Source organism: Saimiri boliviensis, chromosome 7, assembly GCF_048565385.1.
Source record: "Saimiri boliviensis isolate mSaiBol1 chromosome 7, mSaiBol1.pri, whole genome shotgun sequence".
Classification (NCBI taxonomy): domain Eukaryota; kingdom Metazoa; phylum Chordata; class Mammalia; order Primates; family Cebidae; genus Saimiri; species Saimiri boliviensis.
The window spans coordinates 126,045,772-126,066,365 of record NC_133455.1 but is presented as its reverse complement, the minus strand read 5'-3'; the positions used below and the strand labels follow the sequence as shown (position 1 = coordinate 126,066,365).

At 51.1% G+C, this 20,594-nt stretch overlaps 2 protein-coding genes across 3 annotated transcripts; one reads left to right on the top strand and one right to left on the bottom strand.

Moving 5' to 3' along the window:
• The first annotated feature begins 2,114 nt into the window (after window positions 1–2,114).
• VAMP1 (vesicle associated membrane protein 1) lies at window positions 2,115–11,169 on the top strand. The gene is made up of 5 exons (XM_003942168.4): window positions 2,115–2,308; window positions 7,233–7,359; window positions 7,584–7,742; window positions 8,493–8,544; window positions 8,947–11,169. Coding segments are annotated over exons 1-5 (357 nt in total). The 5' UTR covers window positions 2,115–2,306; the 3' UTR covers window positions 8,964–11,169.
• Window positions 11,056–20,339, bottom strand: TAPBPL (TAP binding protein like). 2 transcript variants are annotated; one of them, XM_010330014.3, is made up of 7 exons: window positions 19,948–20,339; window positions 18,962–19,192; window positions 18,541–18,810; window positions 15,095–15,433; window positions 13,885–14,187; window positions 12,390–12,473; window positions 11,056–11,366 (listed from the first exon to the last, which is right to left on the bottom strand). In XM_010330014.3, the coding sequence occupies exons 1-7, from the start codon at window positions 20,333–20,335 to the stop codon at window positions 11,056–11,058; spliced, it is 1,926 nt and encodes a 641-aa protein (XP_010328316.1). In that variant the 5' UTR covers window positions 20,336–20,339. The 2 variants fall into 2 exon arrangements, with proteins under 2 accessions (XP_010328316.1, XP_010328317.1); XM_010330015.3 differs by lacking the exon at window positions 11,056–11,366 and adding an exon at window positions 11,854–12,198.
• Window positions 20,340–20,594: the final 255 nt, after the last annotated feature.

Sequence of the window (20,594 nt, the reverse complement as noted above, 5' to 3'; positions counted from 1 at the left end):
AAAAATAGGGCTTGAAGTCTCCCTATATATAATCCTCTATATATAATCATATAATAGTTGATAGTATGAGTGCCTAAAGAATATTTCCCTACATATTTACTTATAATTATATCTTAGCTTATAATCGGAGAAATGCCTAGAGCAGACACAGTTCAGAGCATGATTTAAGGGAAAAACAGTTATACCAGGACAAGAATCCATGGCCCAGGCGGCAGCGTTCAGTGTCGTAGAGATACCCGCTGTATGGCAGGCTTGGGGAGAGAGGTGTTGTAGGACCTTGCTCCAGTTCTTGTGGCAGGCTGCCCTCAGAACAGCAATCCACCTTGGTGACTGTGAACTTTATCAGCTCTTGCTGCTGTGCTGCATGAAAAGCTTCTTCCCATAGAGCCCAATGGAAGCTGCCAGAAGGTGGCGGTAACCTTGACAGCTCAGTCACTGCTAGGTGACTTAAAGCATCCTCCTATAAATCTTAGAAGTAGTTTTCCCATAGATAGAAGTATTGCACAGTGCACCTTCTTCACTGCGCACGGCCCACCTTCAAGCCTCGGTGACCTAATGGGGGTGGACCCCTTACTGCACACGGCCCTTGCCTTCGTGGGAACGGGCCCCTTGCTGTGCACTGTCCACCTCCTGGCCTAGGTGACCTAATGGGGGTGGACCCTACGTTTTATTGCTGTCGACCCTATTACTATCCTTAAAGATGATTTCACTCACTGCCCTACCCCCTAACCTATACACAATAAATACTGACGCTTCTGGACATTCGGGGCCTCGCCTGACTCCGCTTATAGGTGGCGTGGCCCCCTGAGCCCAGCTGCGTTTTCTTTGTACTTCTGTGTCCTGTCTCTTTATTTCCCGGATCCTGCGCCTCAGCACAGCATAGGGCTCACCCCACGACCCTGTGGGGCACTCAGCCTTACATCTGGCTCCCAACGTGCCCTACAAGACAGGGTCTTGCTCTGTTTCGTAGGCTGGAGAGCAATGGCGTGATCTCGTCTCACTGCAACATCTGCCTCCTGGGTTGAAGCCATTCTCTTGTCTCAGCCTCCGGAGTAGCTGGGATTACAGTCCCAGCTAATATTTGTATTTTTAGTAGAGACTGGGTTTCACCATATTGGCCAGGCTGGTCTTGAACTCCTGACCTTAGGTGATCTGCCCACCTTGGCCTCCTTTCAAAGTGCTGGGATTACAGGTGTAAACCACCGCTCCCGGCCTTATAACCTTTTTTCTTAGCGGGACATAAAATAATGGTGAATTTTACAACTGATGGAGTCCAGGAAAGGGATAATAGCGAACAGAGGGGAGATCATCACTGGAATACCAAGAAGGAAAAATCCACTCGACTTGGTAGATTCCTGGGGGAGAGGTAAAGGTGAAGGGGAGGAAATCTAGGATGGCTTCCAGGTTTCTGGTCTGGGCAACTGGGTCCATGTGGTCACCTCGACTGGAGCAGGTCTGGGAGGAAGTTCAATTTAGGATCGGCTACGTTGAAAGCTACGGATGAACGAAAGCTTGGTGCTCGCTGAGATGGGACGGTACCCCACACCCGGGATCTGGCACCGGGTGCCTTAGGCGGTGTCCGCAGGCTCCTGTACCTTCAGAGCGTTAGTCAGAGGCGCTGGGGCGGAGCGCCAGCCGGAACCCGACACCTGGGCTGGGAGCCACGAGGGAGCCACCGCCTCCCGCGGAACTTGCGAGTCCCGGCGCGGGGCGGGGCCGGGGGAAGGGGTGGTGGTGGGGCCCGGGGCGGGGCCGGGGGCGGAGCCGGGGGCGGGGCCGGGGCAGGGCCGGGGGCGGGGCAGGGGCGGGCACAGTCTTCAGAAACTGCCCAGCGATTGGTTGGAAGGCTCCACAAATGTCTAGCAAACTGTTGAAGCGCCATCCGAAGGGCCACACCTCATCGCCACCCCGCCCAGTCGCTCTGCCACGCTGGAGCGCAAACTATGGGTTGTGCTGGTCACTGAAGGATCCTGACAGAAACCGCTCCTTTCCGGAGTCGGATGAGAGGAGAGTTGTGATTGGCAAGTTAGCAGGGGCGGGGCGGGCTAGGACTGTAGTGCTGGGCAACCGTCCTAGGCATGGATTGGGCCGCGGGGTTGTCACCGTTATCCGGGAGGCGTGGCCAGCACTAATAAAGGCGGGGGCCGGCGCGGCCGCTGCAGTGAGTTCCACCGCAGCCAGAGCCCAGGGTGGTCAGCGCGAGGCGGAGCTCGGCAGCTCCGTCCACCTCGGCCGCAGCGTCCTCCCTCTGGTGTCTCGCCGCAGCCTCTGGAGAGGAACGGACTCTCGCTCTCTCTGTCAGAAAAATGTGAGTTGACTCTGGTGCGAGGGGCTCGACACCTGCTTGACAACTCTCACCCTAAGCGCCCGACTCTGCGGGACGGAAAATGGCGCATTGCAGCAGCTGCAGCAGCGCGGGGAGCCACCACCGCGCGCCGCCTCTGGACCGGGCCACCCCCAGGGAGGGGGGCCAGCACCCCATTCTCGCACCAGCCATAGCTAGCACCCCACGGGCGGGGCAGGGGCGCAGGGGTCTCACAATCATTGCACCCTCTCCTCTCGTGGAGTAGCACCTCATTCTGGTTTTGCTATAGTGCAGACTTGGAGAGGGCGGGAGCTGGGGGTTGTGCGTGGAGGCGACTGGGCAGGGTACTCTAAAGGGCTTTCTGTCATCTGGCTAAATCACTGCTTAGAACCTCAGGAAAGACAGTCATGGGAGCAACTGCCAGTTAGTAACTTGGGTTGCCCTACAATCTCTGGATTTGTTTATCCCTCACCCAAAGTGTGATGTCTAGCCCCCCTCGTGGCAGTGAGCAAAGCTCCAGAAACTTTTATCTGCCGGTTCTCTGGCACCAGGTGAGCAGCTCAGAAAAGACTCAAGTGGGGTAGTGGCCTGTCATCCCAAACGGCTGTTTTACCAAGGCCGCCCGTCAAGGCGGTGTTTTTCTATCACCAAGTCTTACCCAAATATTTGGAGGAGAAATAGGGAGAGCTGAGCTTTCATCCTTTCCTGCAACACACACAGTTTAGTCTGCAGCAATCTTCAACATCAGCCTCTTCGCAAGATCCTGAGGGAAAACTATGGCTAAGCAAGCGAAGTACTTCTCTGTCAAGACTGCAATATGTCTAATACAGATTTTTCTTTCTGATTACTACCCTGGCCTGGTCCTAGATATATTTATGTTGCTTCCCTAAGTGACACAAAAGGGAAAGATTTTCTTGTGTTACATAAGGGTTGTAATTTTCCCTAGGTATTTTACCGCTGAGTGTTTCCAACTCCCAAAAAGTAGTAAGTGAAATTGCCCTTGCAATTACTTCATAGCCATTTTACTTTTTCTTTTTGATTTCTATGGTTTTAACCAGATACAAGTGTTTTATGCATTTTGGGCAAGCCACAGGATTCCTCTTGTTTTCATTTTGGGGAGGGGGCTTCCAGATAGTATCCACGTGGGAAGAACAGAAGGTGATTGAGAAATCGTGATGGCTAGCGGGCCATCACAAGGTCTTTGACCTTAATCTTGTCATTGGTGCCACCACCCTGGACTGCTTCCAACACTGGCTGCTACCTACTCATTGAATTTTCTGCCTTCAGTCGAGAACTAGATTGCTTAGCTAGCTCCGTGGCAGGACAAGAGTCTTGTGGTCCTCATGACTTTGTGTCTATCTTTGCTTTACCTCCTTTGCACCTTAGAGGGAAATGGGAAAGCAATTCCTTAAATGGGGAATGAGTCAGGTGTAATCTGCTAGCATAGCCTCTCTGAGGAGTTATTATCTATCTTTTTAGACGTAAGGAAATTCACTTGATCAAGGAGGAGGAGCTTCTGGGTCTTAGTTCTATTGTAATTAGTCAAAGAATTTCCTTTTTGGTGACTCTGTATGGTTTCATCTTTGTTGCATTTACTTTTGAACTGCTCCTGTGAAGAAGTATGTTTGGTGAGACTCTGCTTCTGTTTGAGGAGTTCTTGTAATTGCTATTCTCCATCAAATGTGAGAGCTCTCCCCACTGCCCATGGATGCTTCCTTGGCCGAGAACATCTCATGACTTAGATTATACTTCTGGGGATTCTTTAGGAGGTGAGTTTAGCCTCCATGTTTTGGGACACGGAGGGAAGTTTGTCTTGAAGACCACATACTAGCTTTGAGTGGTACAGAAAGAGAGAACAGTCTCTGTGTGTATAGTAGAGGAAAGCAAGATCTCTTTGGGATGTAAGTAACCAAGGGAGTCGTCTGAGACTCTGTGCCAAATCCAGAAAAGGAAGGGACAGAATGTCTATAATGCATGTACATTGAGGATAATTTCTAGCATTTTCGCTTCCTGTCTATGCTCTTGGAACAGTTTCTGTAACTAATGTAATTGCTTTGGGCCCCAGATTCTATCTAAGTGAAACCCCCATTTTCTCTGCCAAAAACAAAGCAAACAAACAGTCCTGACTCACTCCACCTACATAGACTTTGCCTTTGGTGATTTTCCAAGCTGCCCTTAGGGGAGCCCTGATTTCCTCATCTTGTGTGAGGCATAACCAATAACTGGGCATATAAACCAATAACCATAACCAATAACTTGAATATAAAAAGGGGCGAACTGACAGACACTGCAGTGTACAGCCTCCCTCCTGGATGCTTTGCAGGGTACAGCTTCCCTCCTGGCTGCCTTCACCGGCTGGCGTTGAGTGTCTGCGGCTTTTCTAGGCGCACAGTGCAAGCTGCCAGTGGATCTACCATTCTGGGGTCTGGAGGATGGTGGCCCTCTTCTCACAGCTCCACTAGGCAGTGGCCCAGGAGGGACTCTGTGTGGAGGCTCCAACCCCACATTTCCCTTCCACACTGCCCGAGCAGAGGTTCTTCATTAGGTACCCGCCCCTGCAGCAGACTTTGGCCCGGGCATCCAGGCATTGCCGTTCTGAAAGCTAGGTGGGGGTCCCCAAACCTCAGTTCTTGACTTCTGTGCACCCACAGGCTCAATAACGTATGGAAGCTGCCAAGGCTTGGGGCTTCCACCCTCTGAAGCCATGGCCCAAGCTGTATGTTGGCCCTTTCAGCCACAGCTGGAGTGGCTGGGACACAGGGCACCAAGTCCCGAGGCTGCACACAGCATGGGGACCCTGGGCCTGGCCCACAAAGCCACTTTTTTCTCCTGAGCCTCTGTGCCTGTGATGGGAGGGGCTGCTGTGAAGGTCTCTGACATGGCCTGGAGACATTTTCCCTGTGGTCTTGGGGGTTAACATTAGGTTCCTTGCTACTTATGTAAAGTTCTGCAGAGGCCTTGAATTTTTCCACAAAAAGTGGGTTTTCTTTTCCACTGCATCATCAGGCTGCAAATTTTCTGAATTTTTATGCTCTGTTTTCCTCTTAAAACAGGATGCTTTTAATAGCACCCAAGTCACCTTTTGAATGCTTTGCTGCTTAGAAATTTCTTCCACCAGATACCCTAAATCACCTCTCTTAAGTTCAAAGTTCCACAAATTTCTAGGGCAGGGGCGAAATGCTGCCAGTCCCTTTGCTAAAACGTATCAAGAGTCACCTTTCCTCCAGTTCCCAGGTTTCTCATTTCCATCTGAGCCTTACTGTTCATATCACTGTCAGCATTTTTGTCAAAGCCATTCAATAAGTCTCTAGGAGGTTCCAAACTTTCCCACATTTTCCTGTCTTCTGAGCTCTCCAAACTGTTCCAGCCTCTTCCTGTTACCCAGTTCTAAAGTTGCTTCCACTTTTCGGGGTTATTTTCAGCAGTGCCCCACTCTACTGGTACCAATTTACTGTATGATTCTGTTTTCATGCTGCGGATGAAGGTATGCCCGACCCTAAGAAGAAAAAGATGTTTACTTGGACTTACAGTTCCACATGGCTGGGGAGGCCTGAGAATCATGGCGGGAGGTGAAAGGCACTTCTTACATGGCGGCAGCAAGAGAAAAGGAGGAAGAAGCAAAAGCAGAAACCCCAATAAACCCATCAGATCTCGTGAGACTTAGTCACCATCAGGAGAATAGCACAGGAAAGACTGGCCCCCATGATTCAGTTACCTTCCCCTGAGTCCCTCCCAGAACATGTGGGATTCTGGGTGATACAATTCAAGTTAAGATTTGGATGGGGACACAGCCAAACTATATCAGCGGGGAAATGCCTTTTAGGACAAGGCTAGCACGTTTGTCCCTTGCAGCCACAATGGCAGAGGATGTGTTTGAGTTGGGTCAAAGGATAGCCCCAGACAAGATTTCTTTTCTTTTTTTTTTTTTGAGACGGAGTTTCGCTCTTGTTACCCAGGCTGGAGTGCAATGGCACAATCTCGGCTCCCCGCAACCTCCGCCTCCTGGGTTCAGGCAATTCTCCTGCCTCAGCCTCCTGAGTAGCTGGGATTACAGGCATGTGCCACCATGCCCAGCTAATGTTTTGTGTTTTTAGTGGAGACAGGGTTTCACCATGTTGACCAGGATGGTCTCGATCTCTTGACCTCGTGATCCACCTGCCTCGACCTCCCAGAGTGCTGGGATTACAGGCATGAGCCACTGTGCCCGGCCAGACAAGATGTCTTGATGCCACCCTGGATGTCCCTGACCCCATCCAAATGTTGTTACAGAGTCTTTCATCTTCTACTTCTTGCCTCTGTTCTGCATCTCTCTACTTCAGATTACCAGGGAGTGAGAATCCATTCTTTTTTGTATAACCTGATCAAAATTGTTTTAGTGGTTTGGGGTGAAGATGCATGTGAGTCCTTTCTTGTTTGTTTGTTTTTTTAGAGAAGGGGTCTCACTATGGTGCCCAGGCTGGCATCAAACTCCTGGGCTTGCCGGGCGCGGTGGCTCACGCCTGTAATCCCAGCACTTTGGGAGGCCAAGGCGGGTGGATCACAAGGTCAAGAGATCGAGACCATCCTGGTCAACATGGTGAAACCCCGTCTCTACTAAAAACACAAAAAATTAGCTGGGCATGGTGGCGCGTGCCTGTCATCCCAGCTACTCAGGAGGCTGAGGCAGGAGAATTGCCTGAACCCAGGAGGCGGAGGTTGCGGTGAGCCGAGATCGGGCCATTGCACTCCAGCCTGGGTAACAAGAGCAAAAAACTCCGTCTCAAAAAAACAAAACAAAACAAAACAAAACAAAACAAAAAAACTCCTGGGCTCAAGCGATCCTCCCTCTTTGGCCTCCTGAGTAGCTGGGACTACACGTGTGCACTTCCACGGCTGGCTCCTTTCTTGTCTCAGTCACTTTGTGTACTCTGCCCATGTCTTTCCACAGGTCTGCTCCAGCTCAGCCACCCGCTGAAGGGACAGAAGGGACTGCCCCAGGCGGGGGTCCCCCTGGCCCTCCTCCTAACACGACCAGTAACAGACGACTACAGCAAACCCAGGCACAAGTGGAGGAGGTAGGTGATAGCTGTTTCTCTGAGAGTTTCCAAATCATAGGAGTTTGGAAATAATAGGGAACATCTTATCTGTTCTCCTTTTTTCACAGGACACTAGTCAAAGGGCCTGAGAGGCAAAGCACCCTTTAGAGTTGCACAGGGCCAGACTGGTGATTCTCTGGTTGTTGTTCTTTCCTCTGTCTCTGGCAGGAAGCTTAGCAGCTTTGTTTCTGTGCTCTCCTCAGGTGGTGGACATCATGCGTGTGAACGTGGACAAGGTCCTGGAGAGGGACCAGAAGCTGTCAGAGCTGGATGACCGAGCTGATGCCTTGCAGGCGGGAGCATCACAATTTGAGAGCAGTGCTGCAAAGCTAAAAAGGAAGTATTGGTGGAAAAACTGCAAGGTGAATTTTCTTGTCTCATCCTTCTTCTTTTCCTGGGCTTCCACTGGTAGAAGGCAAGCAAACCCTCAGCATCTACTTTTCTTCCCTCTAATGGCGCAGGATCTCTCTGACCCGCAGAGCTTGGAAAGAAATCTGGAAAGCCTCCTCTTGAGGTTGCATTACCCAGAATTGGCCACCAGGGTAGGCTAGAGTATTCAGAACTGCTACCGGAGAAAAAAGTGATAGCCTGAGGAGTTTGAATCGTCAGTGAAGGAGCTTTCCCCCAAAGCAGTTGCTTGCCAAAATTTTCACCTGTCCCATTCTCAGACACACCCAACATCAGCACAATGGCTCAGGCACTTTTTTTCTTTTAAATTAGCTTTCTCAGGTTGAAATACATATTTTAAAAATAACTGCAACTTTTGGAAATGAGCCGAACACTTCACAATGAAAAACTGAACCAATTGGTTAAATATCCGGAGCCCGTATCTCTATTGGAATGCCATCTAAAGCCCCAAGACACTAGGAACTAAGCAAAAAGGAGCCCCGTGCAGGTCCTGTGATGAATCTGAAAAGCTACAGATGTGCTGGGGTTATGATCCCATGAGAAGCAGAGGGTAGGGTCTCTCTAAGAGGCCCATAGTTCTCCTGGGTGATGGTTTTCCCCCCACCATCCCAAGGATGGAGGAAATTCTTTCCCACTAGAGATGTGGCTGTTTTCCTCATTCCCGGATACCAAGGGCTCATTTTTTTGTTCACATGTTTCCTCAGATGATGATCATGCTGGGAGCCATCTGTGCCATCATCGTGGTAGTTATTGTAAGTAAGTATCGCTGAGGTTGCTGGTGGGGTGAAGAGGTGGGAAGGTCCTGGAATCTTCTCCCCGCCTGCCTGCCTGCCTGGGGAGTGGGGCTGCTCTGACCGAGGTACGGAGACCACTGCTATGGGATCGTCACCTGGTTCGGGAGCGGGGAAGGGCAGAGACAAGGGATTTCTTTGATGGACAAGCCTTCCCCCTGCAAGGCATTGCAGGGAGACGGTCCCTCCTGTTCTGAGGAAGTGGGGCTATGCTGTGTGTCACTGGCTTGGGTTGGAGGGAGACCGTGGGGATGGGGCACTTACAATGGAAAAACCTGAATGTCTGGTAACTTGGTGTAATTTGCCCTCTTGTTTTCTCCTGTCTCTTTCTCTTTTCCATCTGGGACTTCCTGATTCCTGTGTCCAGTCTACTTTTTTACTTGAGAATGTGCCACCCCTTCCCTGTTCTTCATTGCCATCCACGCTCATGTCCTCTTCCCTCTCTTTGCTCTCTCAACACACTTCCCCACCCTCCGTCCTCCATCCCAGCCCAGGCTTCTCCATCACCCATTCCTCCTTTTTCGTTTCGTTCATTTGCACTCTGTCCCTCAACACTAGAAATGCTGCTCGTGGCACAATCTAAGTCACTACCTGAAGAGCAATGGCTGGTACCTCCTCCTTCGCCCTCTTCTTCTGTACTCTCAAGTTCCCCCAAAGCCCAAAAGAGTTGGAGGCTGATGGAGGGGGCAGGGAGGGGCGTGGCTGAGGCGAAGTGTCTGCGAAGCTGCCCAGACCTGGGAGGAGAAGAGTATCGCTGCCTGTAGTGTCTCCTAGAAAGGCCTGGCCACTGGCAAGAGATGGGGCGGGACTGGGAAGATGGCAGCTCACTCAGTGCTGCCTGGTCATGTGGAATTTTCCTCCTGGGCCAGGCCTGGAGAGGGTCCTGCGGGTGGACAGGAGTCCAGTTGGTTCCAGTGCAGCACCCGTTTTGAAAGTAAAAACCTGCTTTTTGTAGTTGTTTCTAATCTGTTCGTCCAGGATTTTCTATGTCCTTGGGGATATTACAACTTTACTTTGTTCTCCAGAGGACTGAGAACACTTACGGATTATGAAAAGAGCAGGACTTGTTTCCATCCTAGAAGCAGTCCCGTGTGCTTCTAGCTGGAAGGAATTTTCTCTTTACAGTTTCCGCAGCATTCCGCATGAGGGCACCACATAATTTCATCTGGCCAGTAATTTTCTCTAGCCAAATAATTTCACCTAGCTCCCAGTTAATTGTTGGCATAAAGAGAGAGAATCCCTGTTAGTTATAGAGAAACAGTGAGTCAAATGCTTAATTTGAAAGTAACAAGCTCAGAGGAAGCCACTCCTTGCCCTCGTTAAAGAGGGTCCCATTCCTCTCTTCCTGTTGATGAAGCAGCTTGAGGCTGTTAGCAGTGAGATCTTTAGACACCATGGAATCCTTTCCTCCATACCACTCGTGCACTTGCCAAAGACAGGGATGAGGCGAGAGGTCCTTCCTGAGGACCGGCCGATCCTGAGGATGGGGAGAAGTCGTGTAGACCCACCAGCCCCGCCTTGCGGGGAGGCGTGCCAGTCTGTGTGCTGTTGAGGGGCCCTCTCCTCGAGAGCCACGTCTCTGTTCTTCCTGCAGTATGTTCCCCTTCAAACCACCCTTACCTGTCTGAATTCTACTTCGCCTCCTTCCTCTTCCTCCTCTTTGCATGGCTTGTATATACAGACAGTGGAACCTGAGAATGGGAGCAGCTCAGCCTTTCTTGGGGGCAGTTGCTGAGCTTCAGGATAGGCTGTTAATGTGGGTTAAACCCAGGTGCAAGGGGAGGAGGGCAGGCTGGGAACAGAAGGGGGAATGTCCCTGGCCCTTTATTCCTTCCTCCCTCCGGTCCACAAGCAGGAAGAGACTGAGACCGGGCTGGGCAGGGTCTGGATGGCCACTTGCCATGCAGCAGCATTTCACCGTGCAAAACCATCCTTCCTTTCCCTTTGCCCTTGTTTCCCACGTTCCCTTCGTCCTGCCCCAGGGCAGGACTGAAGAGCTGGAAGAAAGCAGTCAGTGTACCCTCCCAACGGTCCCCCTCGAAGGTCTCCACTCTCCTCCGGGCTCCCCCTTGCCTAATGCAGGGGGTCACTGCTGGAGAAGAACCACCACTGTCCTCGGTGTGTCTCAAGCCTGGAGCAAAGCCGTCTTCCTGGCTGTCCCAGCCCTATCACAGGAATCCTTGCTGGGTTTCGGTCCCTCTGAGGCTCACCAGGGGTAGTTGGCTTTGTTCTTTCAGGGGTCGTAGCCCCTCCACTTTCTTTCTCACCCACCCTGCACCCTCTTCTGTGTGTCTTTGCTATCCCTTTTCCCTCCCACCACCCATGTGCATGAGCAAATGTGCAACTAAACCCCGGGACTTTGCAGTCAAATGAAGCTGAGCTTCCCACATCCCCTTCTTCTGTTTGCCATGAGACGATGTGGGGTTTCCACTGTGTGTCTGTCATCACCTCTTTGTCTTTTTTCCTAACCCTGATCTCATACTTGTATAGAGTAATAGCAACGGCTGTACTTCCACCAAAGGCATGTGGCATATTTACCAATTTCATGTATTCTGAACAAAGGCAAAAAATACAAATTCCTACCACTAGACTGGCTTGGCTGTTGTTTGGGTTGGAGTAGCCGGGAGGCTGGCGGGGAGGACTGTCGTTTTTCTGTCTCACGTCGCTTTAGGTCAGCTGGGCTGGCTGAGTCTGCGGTGTGGTCTTCAGGGAGATGGGCGCTCTGTGTGTCGGCGCAGGAAGTGGTCTCCCAGCGTTCAGCCTGAACCAGCCCAGGTCTTGTAGGTGCTAGTGAGAGGAAGCGAAGACAGGAAGTCACGTGGGCATCTCACACTGGCAAATAAGTGCAGGTCCCCGCAGGACTCTTCCGTCTGCTTCCTTCCTAGGTCCTTGGCCTGCTTGTCCCAGGCGATGTGCCCAGATAAAGCTGTCAGGGAAAACCCCCTTTCCCCCTTCATCCTCATGTACAGTTTTGGTATGCTGAGTTCTATCCTATCGACCAGGCACATATTAGAAATGAATAAAAGGAGAAATCTCTCCCTTGCAGCTGAGGGAGTGAGGCATTTGCAGGTATCCTGAGATTCCCCGCAGTTATCTGAAGGAGCAGAATGCTGATCGCAGCTGAGATGTAGCTCCACGGACCGGAGGGAGGATGCAGCCCTCTGAGGGTCTTTGTTTCATACCTTAAACACTTTGCAAGTTGGAGCCGCCAGGCTGGGGGACAGGGCTCAGTTGGGACCAGTGTGGAGAAAGACAGGAAGGTGAAAAAGCTTGCTCACAGCAGACACAAGGGGCTTTTATTTTTGGCAGAGCTGAGGGTGGGAGTGGTAGCCCAGCCCCAACCCCATGCCCCAGTGTCCCTCACTTGTTCCTTCTCCATTTGTTCCAGCTTTGTTTTCCTGTTCTCTGCGTTGGTGCATGAGCCCAGGGTGCACGGTGAAGGAAGGCAGAGGCCTATGCAGAGCCAGGGCTAGTGTCCCATGAGCTGGTGCCACCTTCATGCCTTTTTAGCTCTGTGACTTGATTTAGAGTCCTTCTTTGAGCACGTGGCTACTTTCTTTCTATTCTGAGGCAGCAGAGTGGCTACCCAGAGTGCCTTAGACTCTTGACAGTGAGGTAGCTGGGAGAAAACAAGAGGGAACAAGACTGGTTTCATTTTCCTTTAGGGCAAACTGAGAAGTGGGGGGCTGTGATGGGTGGGTGGGTGGCTGGAACTTGGGGTGTCTGGGCTTCCACCCTGGTCTGGGTGGGAAGGTGGTTAGAGTGGGTAAGGTGGGCCAGGGCCAGAGCCAAGGGCAACCAGGCTCTTACCTTGCCGTCTCTGAAGCCCCAGGAACAACAGTGCAAGAAGGAAGAGGCTGCTGGCAAAGATGACTCCCAAGCCGGTTCTCTGTTCTGTAGGCGAGAGCAACGTGGGCAGCGATCATTGTGGGCAGGAATCATCAGCTGAGCCCTCACCTGCAGTGTCTGCTCTAGGGAGGAGGAGCTAAGGAGTATGTGTGTGTGTGTGTGTGTGTGTGTGTGTGTGTGTGTGTGTGAGAGAGAGAGAGAGAGAGAGAGAGAGAGAGAGAGAGAGAGTCCCCGATGGAGGAGCCTGGAAGAGGCACCAGCAGCATTTGTACTTATTCAAGTTTGCTGGATGTTCATGGTTTACTCCACACAGAATTCTCTACCTCTTCCCACTTAAGGACAAGGTTTTTAAAATTGCTTTGCAAGTGAGATTTAGGTTGGTTTATTTGTCCAGCCCAACTGGGCTGGACACGGTGGCTCATGCCTGTAATCCCAGCACTTTGGGAGATCACCTGAGGTCAAGAGTTCGAGATCAGCTGGCCATCATGGCGAAACCCCATCTCTACTTAAAACATGAAAATTAGCCAGGTGTGGTGGTGCATGCCTGTAGTCCCAGCTACTTGGGAGGCTGAGGCAGAAGGATGGCTTGGACCCAGGATGTGGAGGTTGCAGTGAACCGAGATTGTACTACTGCACTCCAGCCTGTGGGACAGAGCAAGACTCTGTATCAAATAAATAAATAAATAAATAAATAAATAAATAAAACATTTCAGCAGCGTGCTATGGTTCTGAGGAAGCTCTAGCTTGAAGGCCCGGTGAGATCTACAGGATTCCCTGTAAGGGGAATCCAGTTGCCTGTTTTTCACATTCTCTCTTTACCATTGATTGATAGGTGACCTTGGGCAAATTCATTGGCATCTGCTAGTGCCAGGTTGCTCACCTGTAAAATGGGAGTCATAATCCATGGAGTCGTACATTTAAGTGCTTACTACAGTGGTTGATTCATGTAAATGCTCAATAAATAGAAGTACCTCTGAAGCTTCAGAGTCACGTTCCTTTCTCCCGTATACCCTAGGCTCTAGCTGTGCTGAACTACCTGCCATTCTCCAGATTCTCTTTAGGCTGTTTTATGATTCGGCCTTCATACATGCTAGTTTCTATCCCAGCTAGTTAACTTGGCTCAAATGTCATCTTCTCTGTCTACTTTGTGTTGTCTCTGTTACTGGACTAAGCTCCTGGAGGACATGATAAGGAATTATTCATCTGTCATCTCCAGCCCTTAAGCAGCTTGCCTGGCGCCCTGGAGGCTGGAATATCATGAAGTCTCAGGGGATGTATGGTAGAAGCTCTGGCAGCTGCCGCCTTGGGAAAGACAAAGCCAGGAGCGGAGGCAGAAGCCTGAAGCCAGGACTGTGAACAAAGTGCATGGGCAGCAGAATGAGACCAAAGATGAACTGGGGGAGGAAAGCCATGAGCCCAAGCGTGGAGGTGGGGAAAAGGAGGACACTCCCAGTACCTGGTGGGACAACCTGGGCGCTGGCCTCAAGGGGCTCCTTCAGAGAGATGTGGGTGACCTGGCAGGTGTAAATGGCACCTGCAGACCCAGGTTCTGCGGTGAGCGAGGAGGAGATGCTGTAGGTGCCTGCTGCGCTTTGCCTGAGGCTGGAGAAGGAAGCGCCAGAGACTTGGACTGGGGATCCACCCAGTTCCTCTCGGGTCCACGTCACCGCCACATCCAGAGGATAATAGCCAGCAATGTTGCAGGTGAGGGTAGGCAGCAGAGCCTCGTTTGCCAAGCTCAGTCGTACTTTGGGGGGAGCTGGAGAAAGAATGAGGAATAAGAGTACGCAGGGATCCAACTGGGGACAGTGGAGGAACCTGAAGCCTTTTCTCCCTGCCAAGATGAGAGTAGATTGTGGATGCTAAAGTGTCCCTTGGTGGTGTACCAAGACGGGGGCATGTGAGGGGCCCACACGGATGCAGGCTGTCATTTGCGGGGTTGCATTTCCCAGAAAAGTGTTTAGTCAACTAAAGGTTGGCTTGCTTCTTACCACCATTCTAAGCCAGAGATTTTAAAGGATGGCAGTGATGATGGTCAGAACTGTTCCCACTGCCCTGCCTTGGTTGGCTGCTACTGTTCTTCAGGATGTGGTCCAAGAGGACTGGACTGTTGGAGACAGCTGGCCACAGCAGGGCAGCAGCATCCTGGGCTGGAAATCTTGGTGGAATTATCCTGGAGTCCAACGGGACTCCTTTTTTTTTTTTTTTTTTTTTTTTGAGACGGAGTCTTGCTCTGTTGCCAGGCTGGAGTGCAGTGGTGCAATCTCAGCTCACTGCAACCTCTGCCTCCTGGGTTCAAGAGATTCTCCTGCCTCAGCCTTCTAAGTAGCTGGGATTACAGGCACCCACCACTGCACCCAGATAATTTTGTATTTTTAGTAGAGACACGGTTTCACCATCTCGGCCAGGATGTTCTCGATCTCTTGACCTTGTGATCCGCCTGTCTCGGCCTCACAAAGTGCTGGGATTATAGGCATGAGCCACTACGCCCAGCTGGGACTCCTTATCTAATGCCATCTGTGTTTCCAGGGTGAAGATGGCATTTAAATTATGGGAATGAAGCCTGCTTCTCAGGAAATCACTATTGCGTTTGGGTCCCAATCTGGAAACGCTCCCAGTAGGCATTTTCTATCCCCCTCCCTGGGATAACCATTTCCTGGCCTCACCTTGGATGTTGAGCTGGATGATCTGTTGAGCTCTGTGCAGAGAGGTGGTGATCTGGCAAACATAGGTCCCCTCATCCTGTAGAGTGAGGCTGGGCAGTGTGAGGGAGGCATCCCCGGCCATGCCCACCTGCTCAGGCTCCAGGGTAGCGCCCTTCCGCCCAGCCTGCCCCTGCCCTTCGGTCCAGCTGTACACCATCTGACCCTTGCCCTTGTGCTGCAGCCGCCACTCCACATTGATGAGGTCCAAGCCTGGTGCCATGGAGAAGCCACAGTCCAAGGAGGCTGAGGACCCCAGCAGGAAGCTCAGGGATTGGGTCTGTGTCGTCACCTGGAACTCCACTGTGAAGAGGAAAAGAGGGGTGATTTGTGGGCTACTTCCTCCTTGAGGTCACCTGATCTCTAAGCTGTGGGCGTGTTATGGGCATACACCTGCCTCTTCCTCCTTGCCTGGCAGTGAGGCCAGGTGAGCTTATTTTCCATCACATGGAACCACAAAGAAATGGGGCTCTAGAAAGGCAGCATGGTACCCATGGCAGCCTTTACCATCTTGGGATCACTCACCCCTAGGATAATCTACTGAAAGCTATGGACCTCTCATCAGGAAATACACATGCAAAATTAAGAGTTACCATCAATCTTCAGGTAAGAACTACTAGAACAGCTGAAAGAGCTCTGAAACCCTGGTTGTTCCACGTACTGGCTCTGTGACCCTTGACAAGTCACTTAGCGTTACGAAGCTCACCTATTTAAGCAAGGATACCGTGAAGACTAGGAACAAGAGTTTAAAAAGCACGTAGTAGTAGTGTCTGTGCCAAACATGCTTAACCTAAATCCAGTCATGAGGAAAACGATCAGACAAATCTAAATGGTGGGATATTCTACAAGACCACTAGCCTGGACCCTTCAAAGACGTCAATTCTGTGAAAAATGCTCTAGATTAAAACAAGGAACAGCACAACTAAATGCAGTGCATGATTCTTGTTTCAATTGTGTACTTAGAAAAAGAAAGCAGTAAAAACATTATTGGGACAAGTAGAGAAATTTGAATTTGGAGACATTTAATTAATTTTTTTTTTTTTAAGAGATGGTCTCAAGCCAGGCACGGTGGCTCACACCTGTAATCCCGCACTTTGGGAGCCCAAGGTGGGTGGATCACCTGAGATCAAGACCAGCCTGGCCAATATGGTAAAATCCCATCTCTACTAAAAATACACAATTAGCCAGGTATGCCAAGTGCAGTGACGCACGCCTGTAATCCCAGCACTTTGGGAGGCTGATGTGGGTAGATCACAAGGTCAAGAGATCGAGATTATCCTGGTCAACATGGTGAAACCCCATCTCTACTAAAAATACAAAAATTAGCTGGGTGTGTTAGTGTGCACCTGTAGTCCCAGCTACTTGGGAGGCTGAGGCAGGAGAATTGTTGAACCTGGGAGGTGGAGGTTTCAGTGAGCCAAGATCTTGCCACTGCACTTCAGCCTGATGAAAGAGCAAGACTCTATTAAAAAAAAAAAAAATTTAGCTGGGTGTGGTGGTGGGCACCTGTAATCCCAGCTACTTGGGAGACTGAGGCACAAGAGACAGGGTCTCCCTATGTTTCCAGGCAGGACTCAAACTCCTGGGCTCAAGCAGTCCTCTTGCCTTGGCCTCCTGAGCAGCTGGGACTACAGGTTGCACCACCATGCCCGGGACTTTATAGTTGAGACTATTATCGTATCAATTTCAAAATATCTTAAAGTATGATCAGTGGCGTACTAGGCAGTGGTGTGGGGAGACAGGGAGGAGTATTTTATCACTGACATTGTTCAGAATTGCCGATGTTGGGAGATGGTGACACTATAAAGCCATTTGACTTTTAGCTGATTTTATTATTCTGAATTTCTTTTTTTTTGAGACGGACTCTCTGTTGTTGCCTGGGCTGGAGTGCAATGGTGTGATCTTGGCTCACCGCAACCTCCGCCTCCCGGGGTCCAGCAATTCTCCTGCCTCAGCCTCTCATGTAGCTGAGATTACAGGCGCATGCCACCATGTCTGGCTAATTTTTATATTTTTAGTAGAGAGGGGTTTTCACCATGTTGGCCAGGCTGATCCTGAATTCCTGACTTCAGGTGATCCACCCGCCTCAGCCTCCCAAAGTGCTGGGATTACAGGTGTGAGCCACCGCACCTGGCCTGTTTTGAAATACTTTACACACTGTACTTCCTTACTGTCTGCACCATGGGCAAACTACTCCCCCACTTCGGTTGGTTTCTGACATGATGGTTTGTGACTATGAAGGATTACGTCCTTGTCCTTGACCGTAAACTCATACCAGCTATGCATGGGAGCATTTGGGGTTCAAGTGTTGTCTTTTGCAGCTTACTTTCAGTTCAGAGGAAAATACACACACACACATATACACACATATGTACACATACACACACACACGGAGCTGTGGGGGGAAAGAGAGAGAGAGAGAGAGAGAGAATGTGGCAAAATAGTAACAATTGGTGGATCTAGGTTTAGGGTATATGGGTGTTCATTATATTATTTCACCTTTTTTTGTAGGTTTGAAATAAAAAGAGGGAAATATCTCCACATACCAGGAGTATACTAGACACCGGACAGACATGAAGACCTGTTTTTTCTAATGTGGCAGGATAGATTTAGGTTGGCCCACAGAGAGCTTAGAGTGTTCTGGGGTTTTCCAAGGATAGGAAGTTTGCCCCCTAATTTTCTCTGGACTTCGTTGTCTCTCCTTGGAGACACAAAAAAGTGGGGCACAGAGTATTGGATTGATGGGCTCTGTAGAACCCTGTCGTCATGTTCTCAATTTCTGGTGCCCTTGAGGATGTGCTGAGCTGGCGAGAACAGGTACTGGGTTTACTAGTAAGACAATGAACAAATGATGCATCCCTGAGCTTTACTCCTGAAGCCCTAGACCAGGCTAGCCTTTCACTGGGAGAAAACTGGGTTTTGGCTCAATAAGACTACAGTGGACAGCACCCATGAACAGAATAGCATCATGTGTCTTACTTCTGCATGGCATCCCAGTGAGAGGTGAATGAGCTCCATTTTGGAAATAACACACAGGTTGTCTCTATGCTTGGACCTTCAAAAAGGGGTTTCCAGGCATTTTCTTGTGGACTCAAGGGTTTTGTTTTTTTTGAGAGGGAATCTTGCTCAGCCTTCCAGGCTGGAGTACAGTGGCAAGATCTTGGCTCACTGCAACCTCCACCTTCTGGGTTCAAGCACTTCTCGTGCCTCAGCCTCTCGAGTTGCTGGGATTACAGGTACCTGCCACCACACCCGGCTAATTTTGGTTATTAATAGAGATAAGGTTTCACCATGTTGGCCAGGCTGGTCTTGAACTCTTGACCTCAGGTGATCCACTGGGCTTGGTCTCCCAAAGTTCTTGGATTACAGGCATGAGCCATCGCACCCGGCCTTGCTTCTCATTTTCTTACCTGCAGTTCCCACAGTTCCCTGGGGGTTCAGAGGGAAGTTCAGCATCGGTTGCTGGAAAGCCTCATTCTCAGCATCGCTGAGAGCCTTCATCACCATGGAGATACTCGGTCCCTCTTCAGAGACCTGCACGTTGGCCATGAACCAAGCTGTTGGCTCAACAGTGGCCTTTCTCGTCTGGGGAAAGTAGCGGGAGATCTCACAGGTCACCTCCTTTCCGCTGCAGTCAGCATGGAGCAAGGCCTCGGCCTGGGGAATCTGGACCAGGTCCACTGGAGAGAAGAGGGGCACACATGGAGAGCAAGTTGGAGTGACAACAGCAGGGCCAACAGGAAGCAGTGTGTGTGTGTCTGTAATCGGAACCTGGGCTGTCCTGGTGGAGGGAGCCCAGGAGGACCAAGGACATAGGTGGAAGGCTTTTACCTGAGGCCTTGAAGATAACAGGTGGGTCATCTTGGGCCAGCATGTCCCCTTGGAAATCGGTGAAGTCCTCCAGGGAGCCATCGTCTGGCACTGGCACCTGCCTCAGCACGAGGGAGGCCCTCCCTCTGTTCTCACTGCTGGCAAGAGCTGTATGGTGCCCACCGTCCTTCACCAGGAAGCAGTCTAGGACCACATCCACTGCCCGCCACTGCCTCTCTCCTGTGTGAGGCTCTGCAGACAAAGGCTGGGGTGAGCACCTTCTTGCCCAGAAAGCTACTCCACACTTGCTCTCCCCACCCCAACAAACTGTGGCATCATCAAAGGGTAAAACTTGCCCTCCAGGACCCTAGCTGTCTCTGTGGCCCTCTATTCTCCTATCATCCCCCAAACCAGCTTTCTGGAGAGCACCTGCTAGTACAGCCAAATACCTCTTGGTATGGGTTCAAGTCCTAAACTTGCCGTGCTCAGAGGGGTTTATGCTTTTATTTCTGACTCTTGAATGAAAGGCTATCTTTTCAGTCAAAAGAATTCTCAGAAAAAAAGCAAGTGCCATAGCAGGGAGAGGAGACTGAACGCTTGGGGTCGCTGGGGCACTGACAGCCTGCACTGCTCTCTCCCATTATGGGTAGCCTTCCCCTCCCCTGCCTTCAAGGTCTCCTTCCGAGTGATTTCCTGGCTTGGGGAGTCCCCTCCTCTTCTGAAGTATCAACTACCAGGCCAGTGCCCTCTCCGTAGGACAGTGGCTCCTGACCGTGGCCACAGAGGCGGCCCCTCTCTATCCTTTTCCCTGTGGCGTGTCCAGCCTCCCTCCTCACACACTATTGGTTCCTTCCGTTGCCAGCCACTGAGCCTTTCCCCTGTTGGGCTTAGAAGGCGATTGGGTCATCCCCGACCCCTTTGCTCTTCTGGAATCTCGGGGAGGGTAGCACCCTGGCGCTTCACTAGCTCTTCTCCCGGCCAGCTCCCCACCGACTTCCCTGACTCACTGGTTTCTGCTGCTCCAGATAGAACCAGGCACAGCAGCAGGCACAAGCCCTCCTCCGTGCCCATGGAGGCTGCTCTCGAGTCCCCTCCTCGTCCACTGTCCTCCTCCGCAGTCCTATCCCGCTTGCGAGGCCTGGTGGGAGAAGGGGGGCTCTCCAAGCACCCCTGGCCAGCCAGCGGCCTGTGGGTTTCTTTTCTGTTCCCTCTGCTGCCGACTTCTCTTTCACTTTCACTTAGAGCAAGCGTCACTGGCGCCTGTGTCTCTGGGTGAAGCCGTTTGCAGCAGCTGCCAGGCCCTGCTTGCTGTTCTCCTTTGTCTCCACCCACCTCACCCAGAAACTCCCAGGTGATTTCAAGACCTGACTTCTGCACCCTTTGCTCCCCACCCATCCCAAGAAAGTGGAGCTATCACTGTGGGAAAGGGGGATCCGAAGTCAGACACAGGATTCCCAGTAGCCTGGGGACCTTTCTTACCCCCACCCTCGAGCAGGGCCCAACACAACCGGCTGAGAAGACTCCTCTGCCAGATTCCAACCTGAGCCAGGAGGCGAGTAGGAGCCTGGGTTTTGGGACTGGAATTTTAGAGAGGAAGCTGGGGAGCTGCAGGGTGGTCATCTGTCACTTTATTTCGCCTGTCTTGTAGCACGTG

Coding starts and splice junctions, on each gene's coding strand:
- VAMP1 (XM_003942168.4), top strand. Junction 7,360..7,583: donor CCCAGGCACAAGTGGAGGAG/GTAGGTGATAGC, acceptor TGCTCTCCTCAG/GTGGTGGACATCATGCGTGT. Junction 7,743..8,492: donor ATTGGTGGAAAAACTGCAAG/GTGAATTTTCTT, acceptor ATGTTTCCTCAG/ATGATGATCATGCTGGGAGC.
- TAPBPL (XM_010330014.3), bottom strand. CDS start 20,335: ATGGGTGGGGAGCAAAGGGTGCAGAAGTCAGGTCTTGAAATCACCTGG. Junction 12,474..13,884: donor CGCCCAGGTTGTCCCACCAG/GTACTGGGAGTG, acceptor TCTCGCCTACAG/AACAGAGAACCGGCTTGGGA. Junction 11,367..12,389: donor GGGGCTTCAGAGACGGCAAG/GTAAGAGCCTGG, acceptor TCCTCTCACTAG/CACCTACAAGACCTGGGCTG.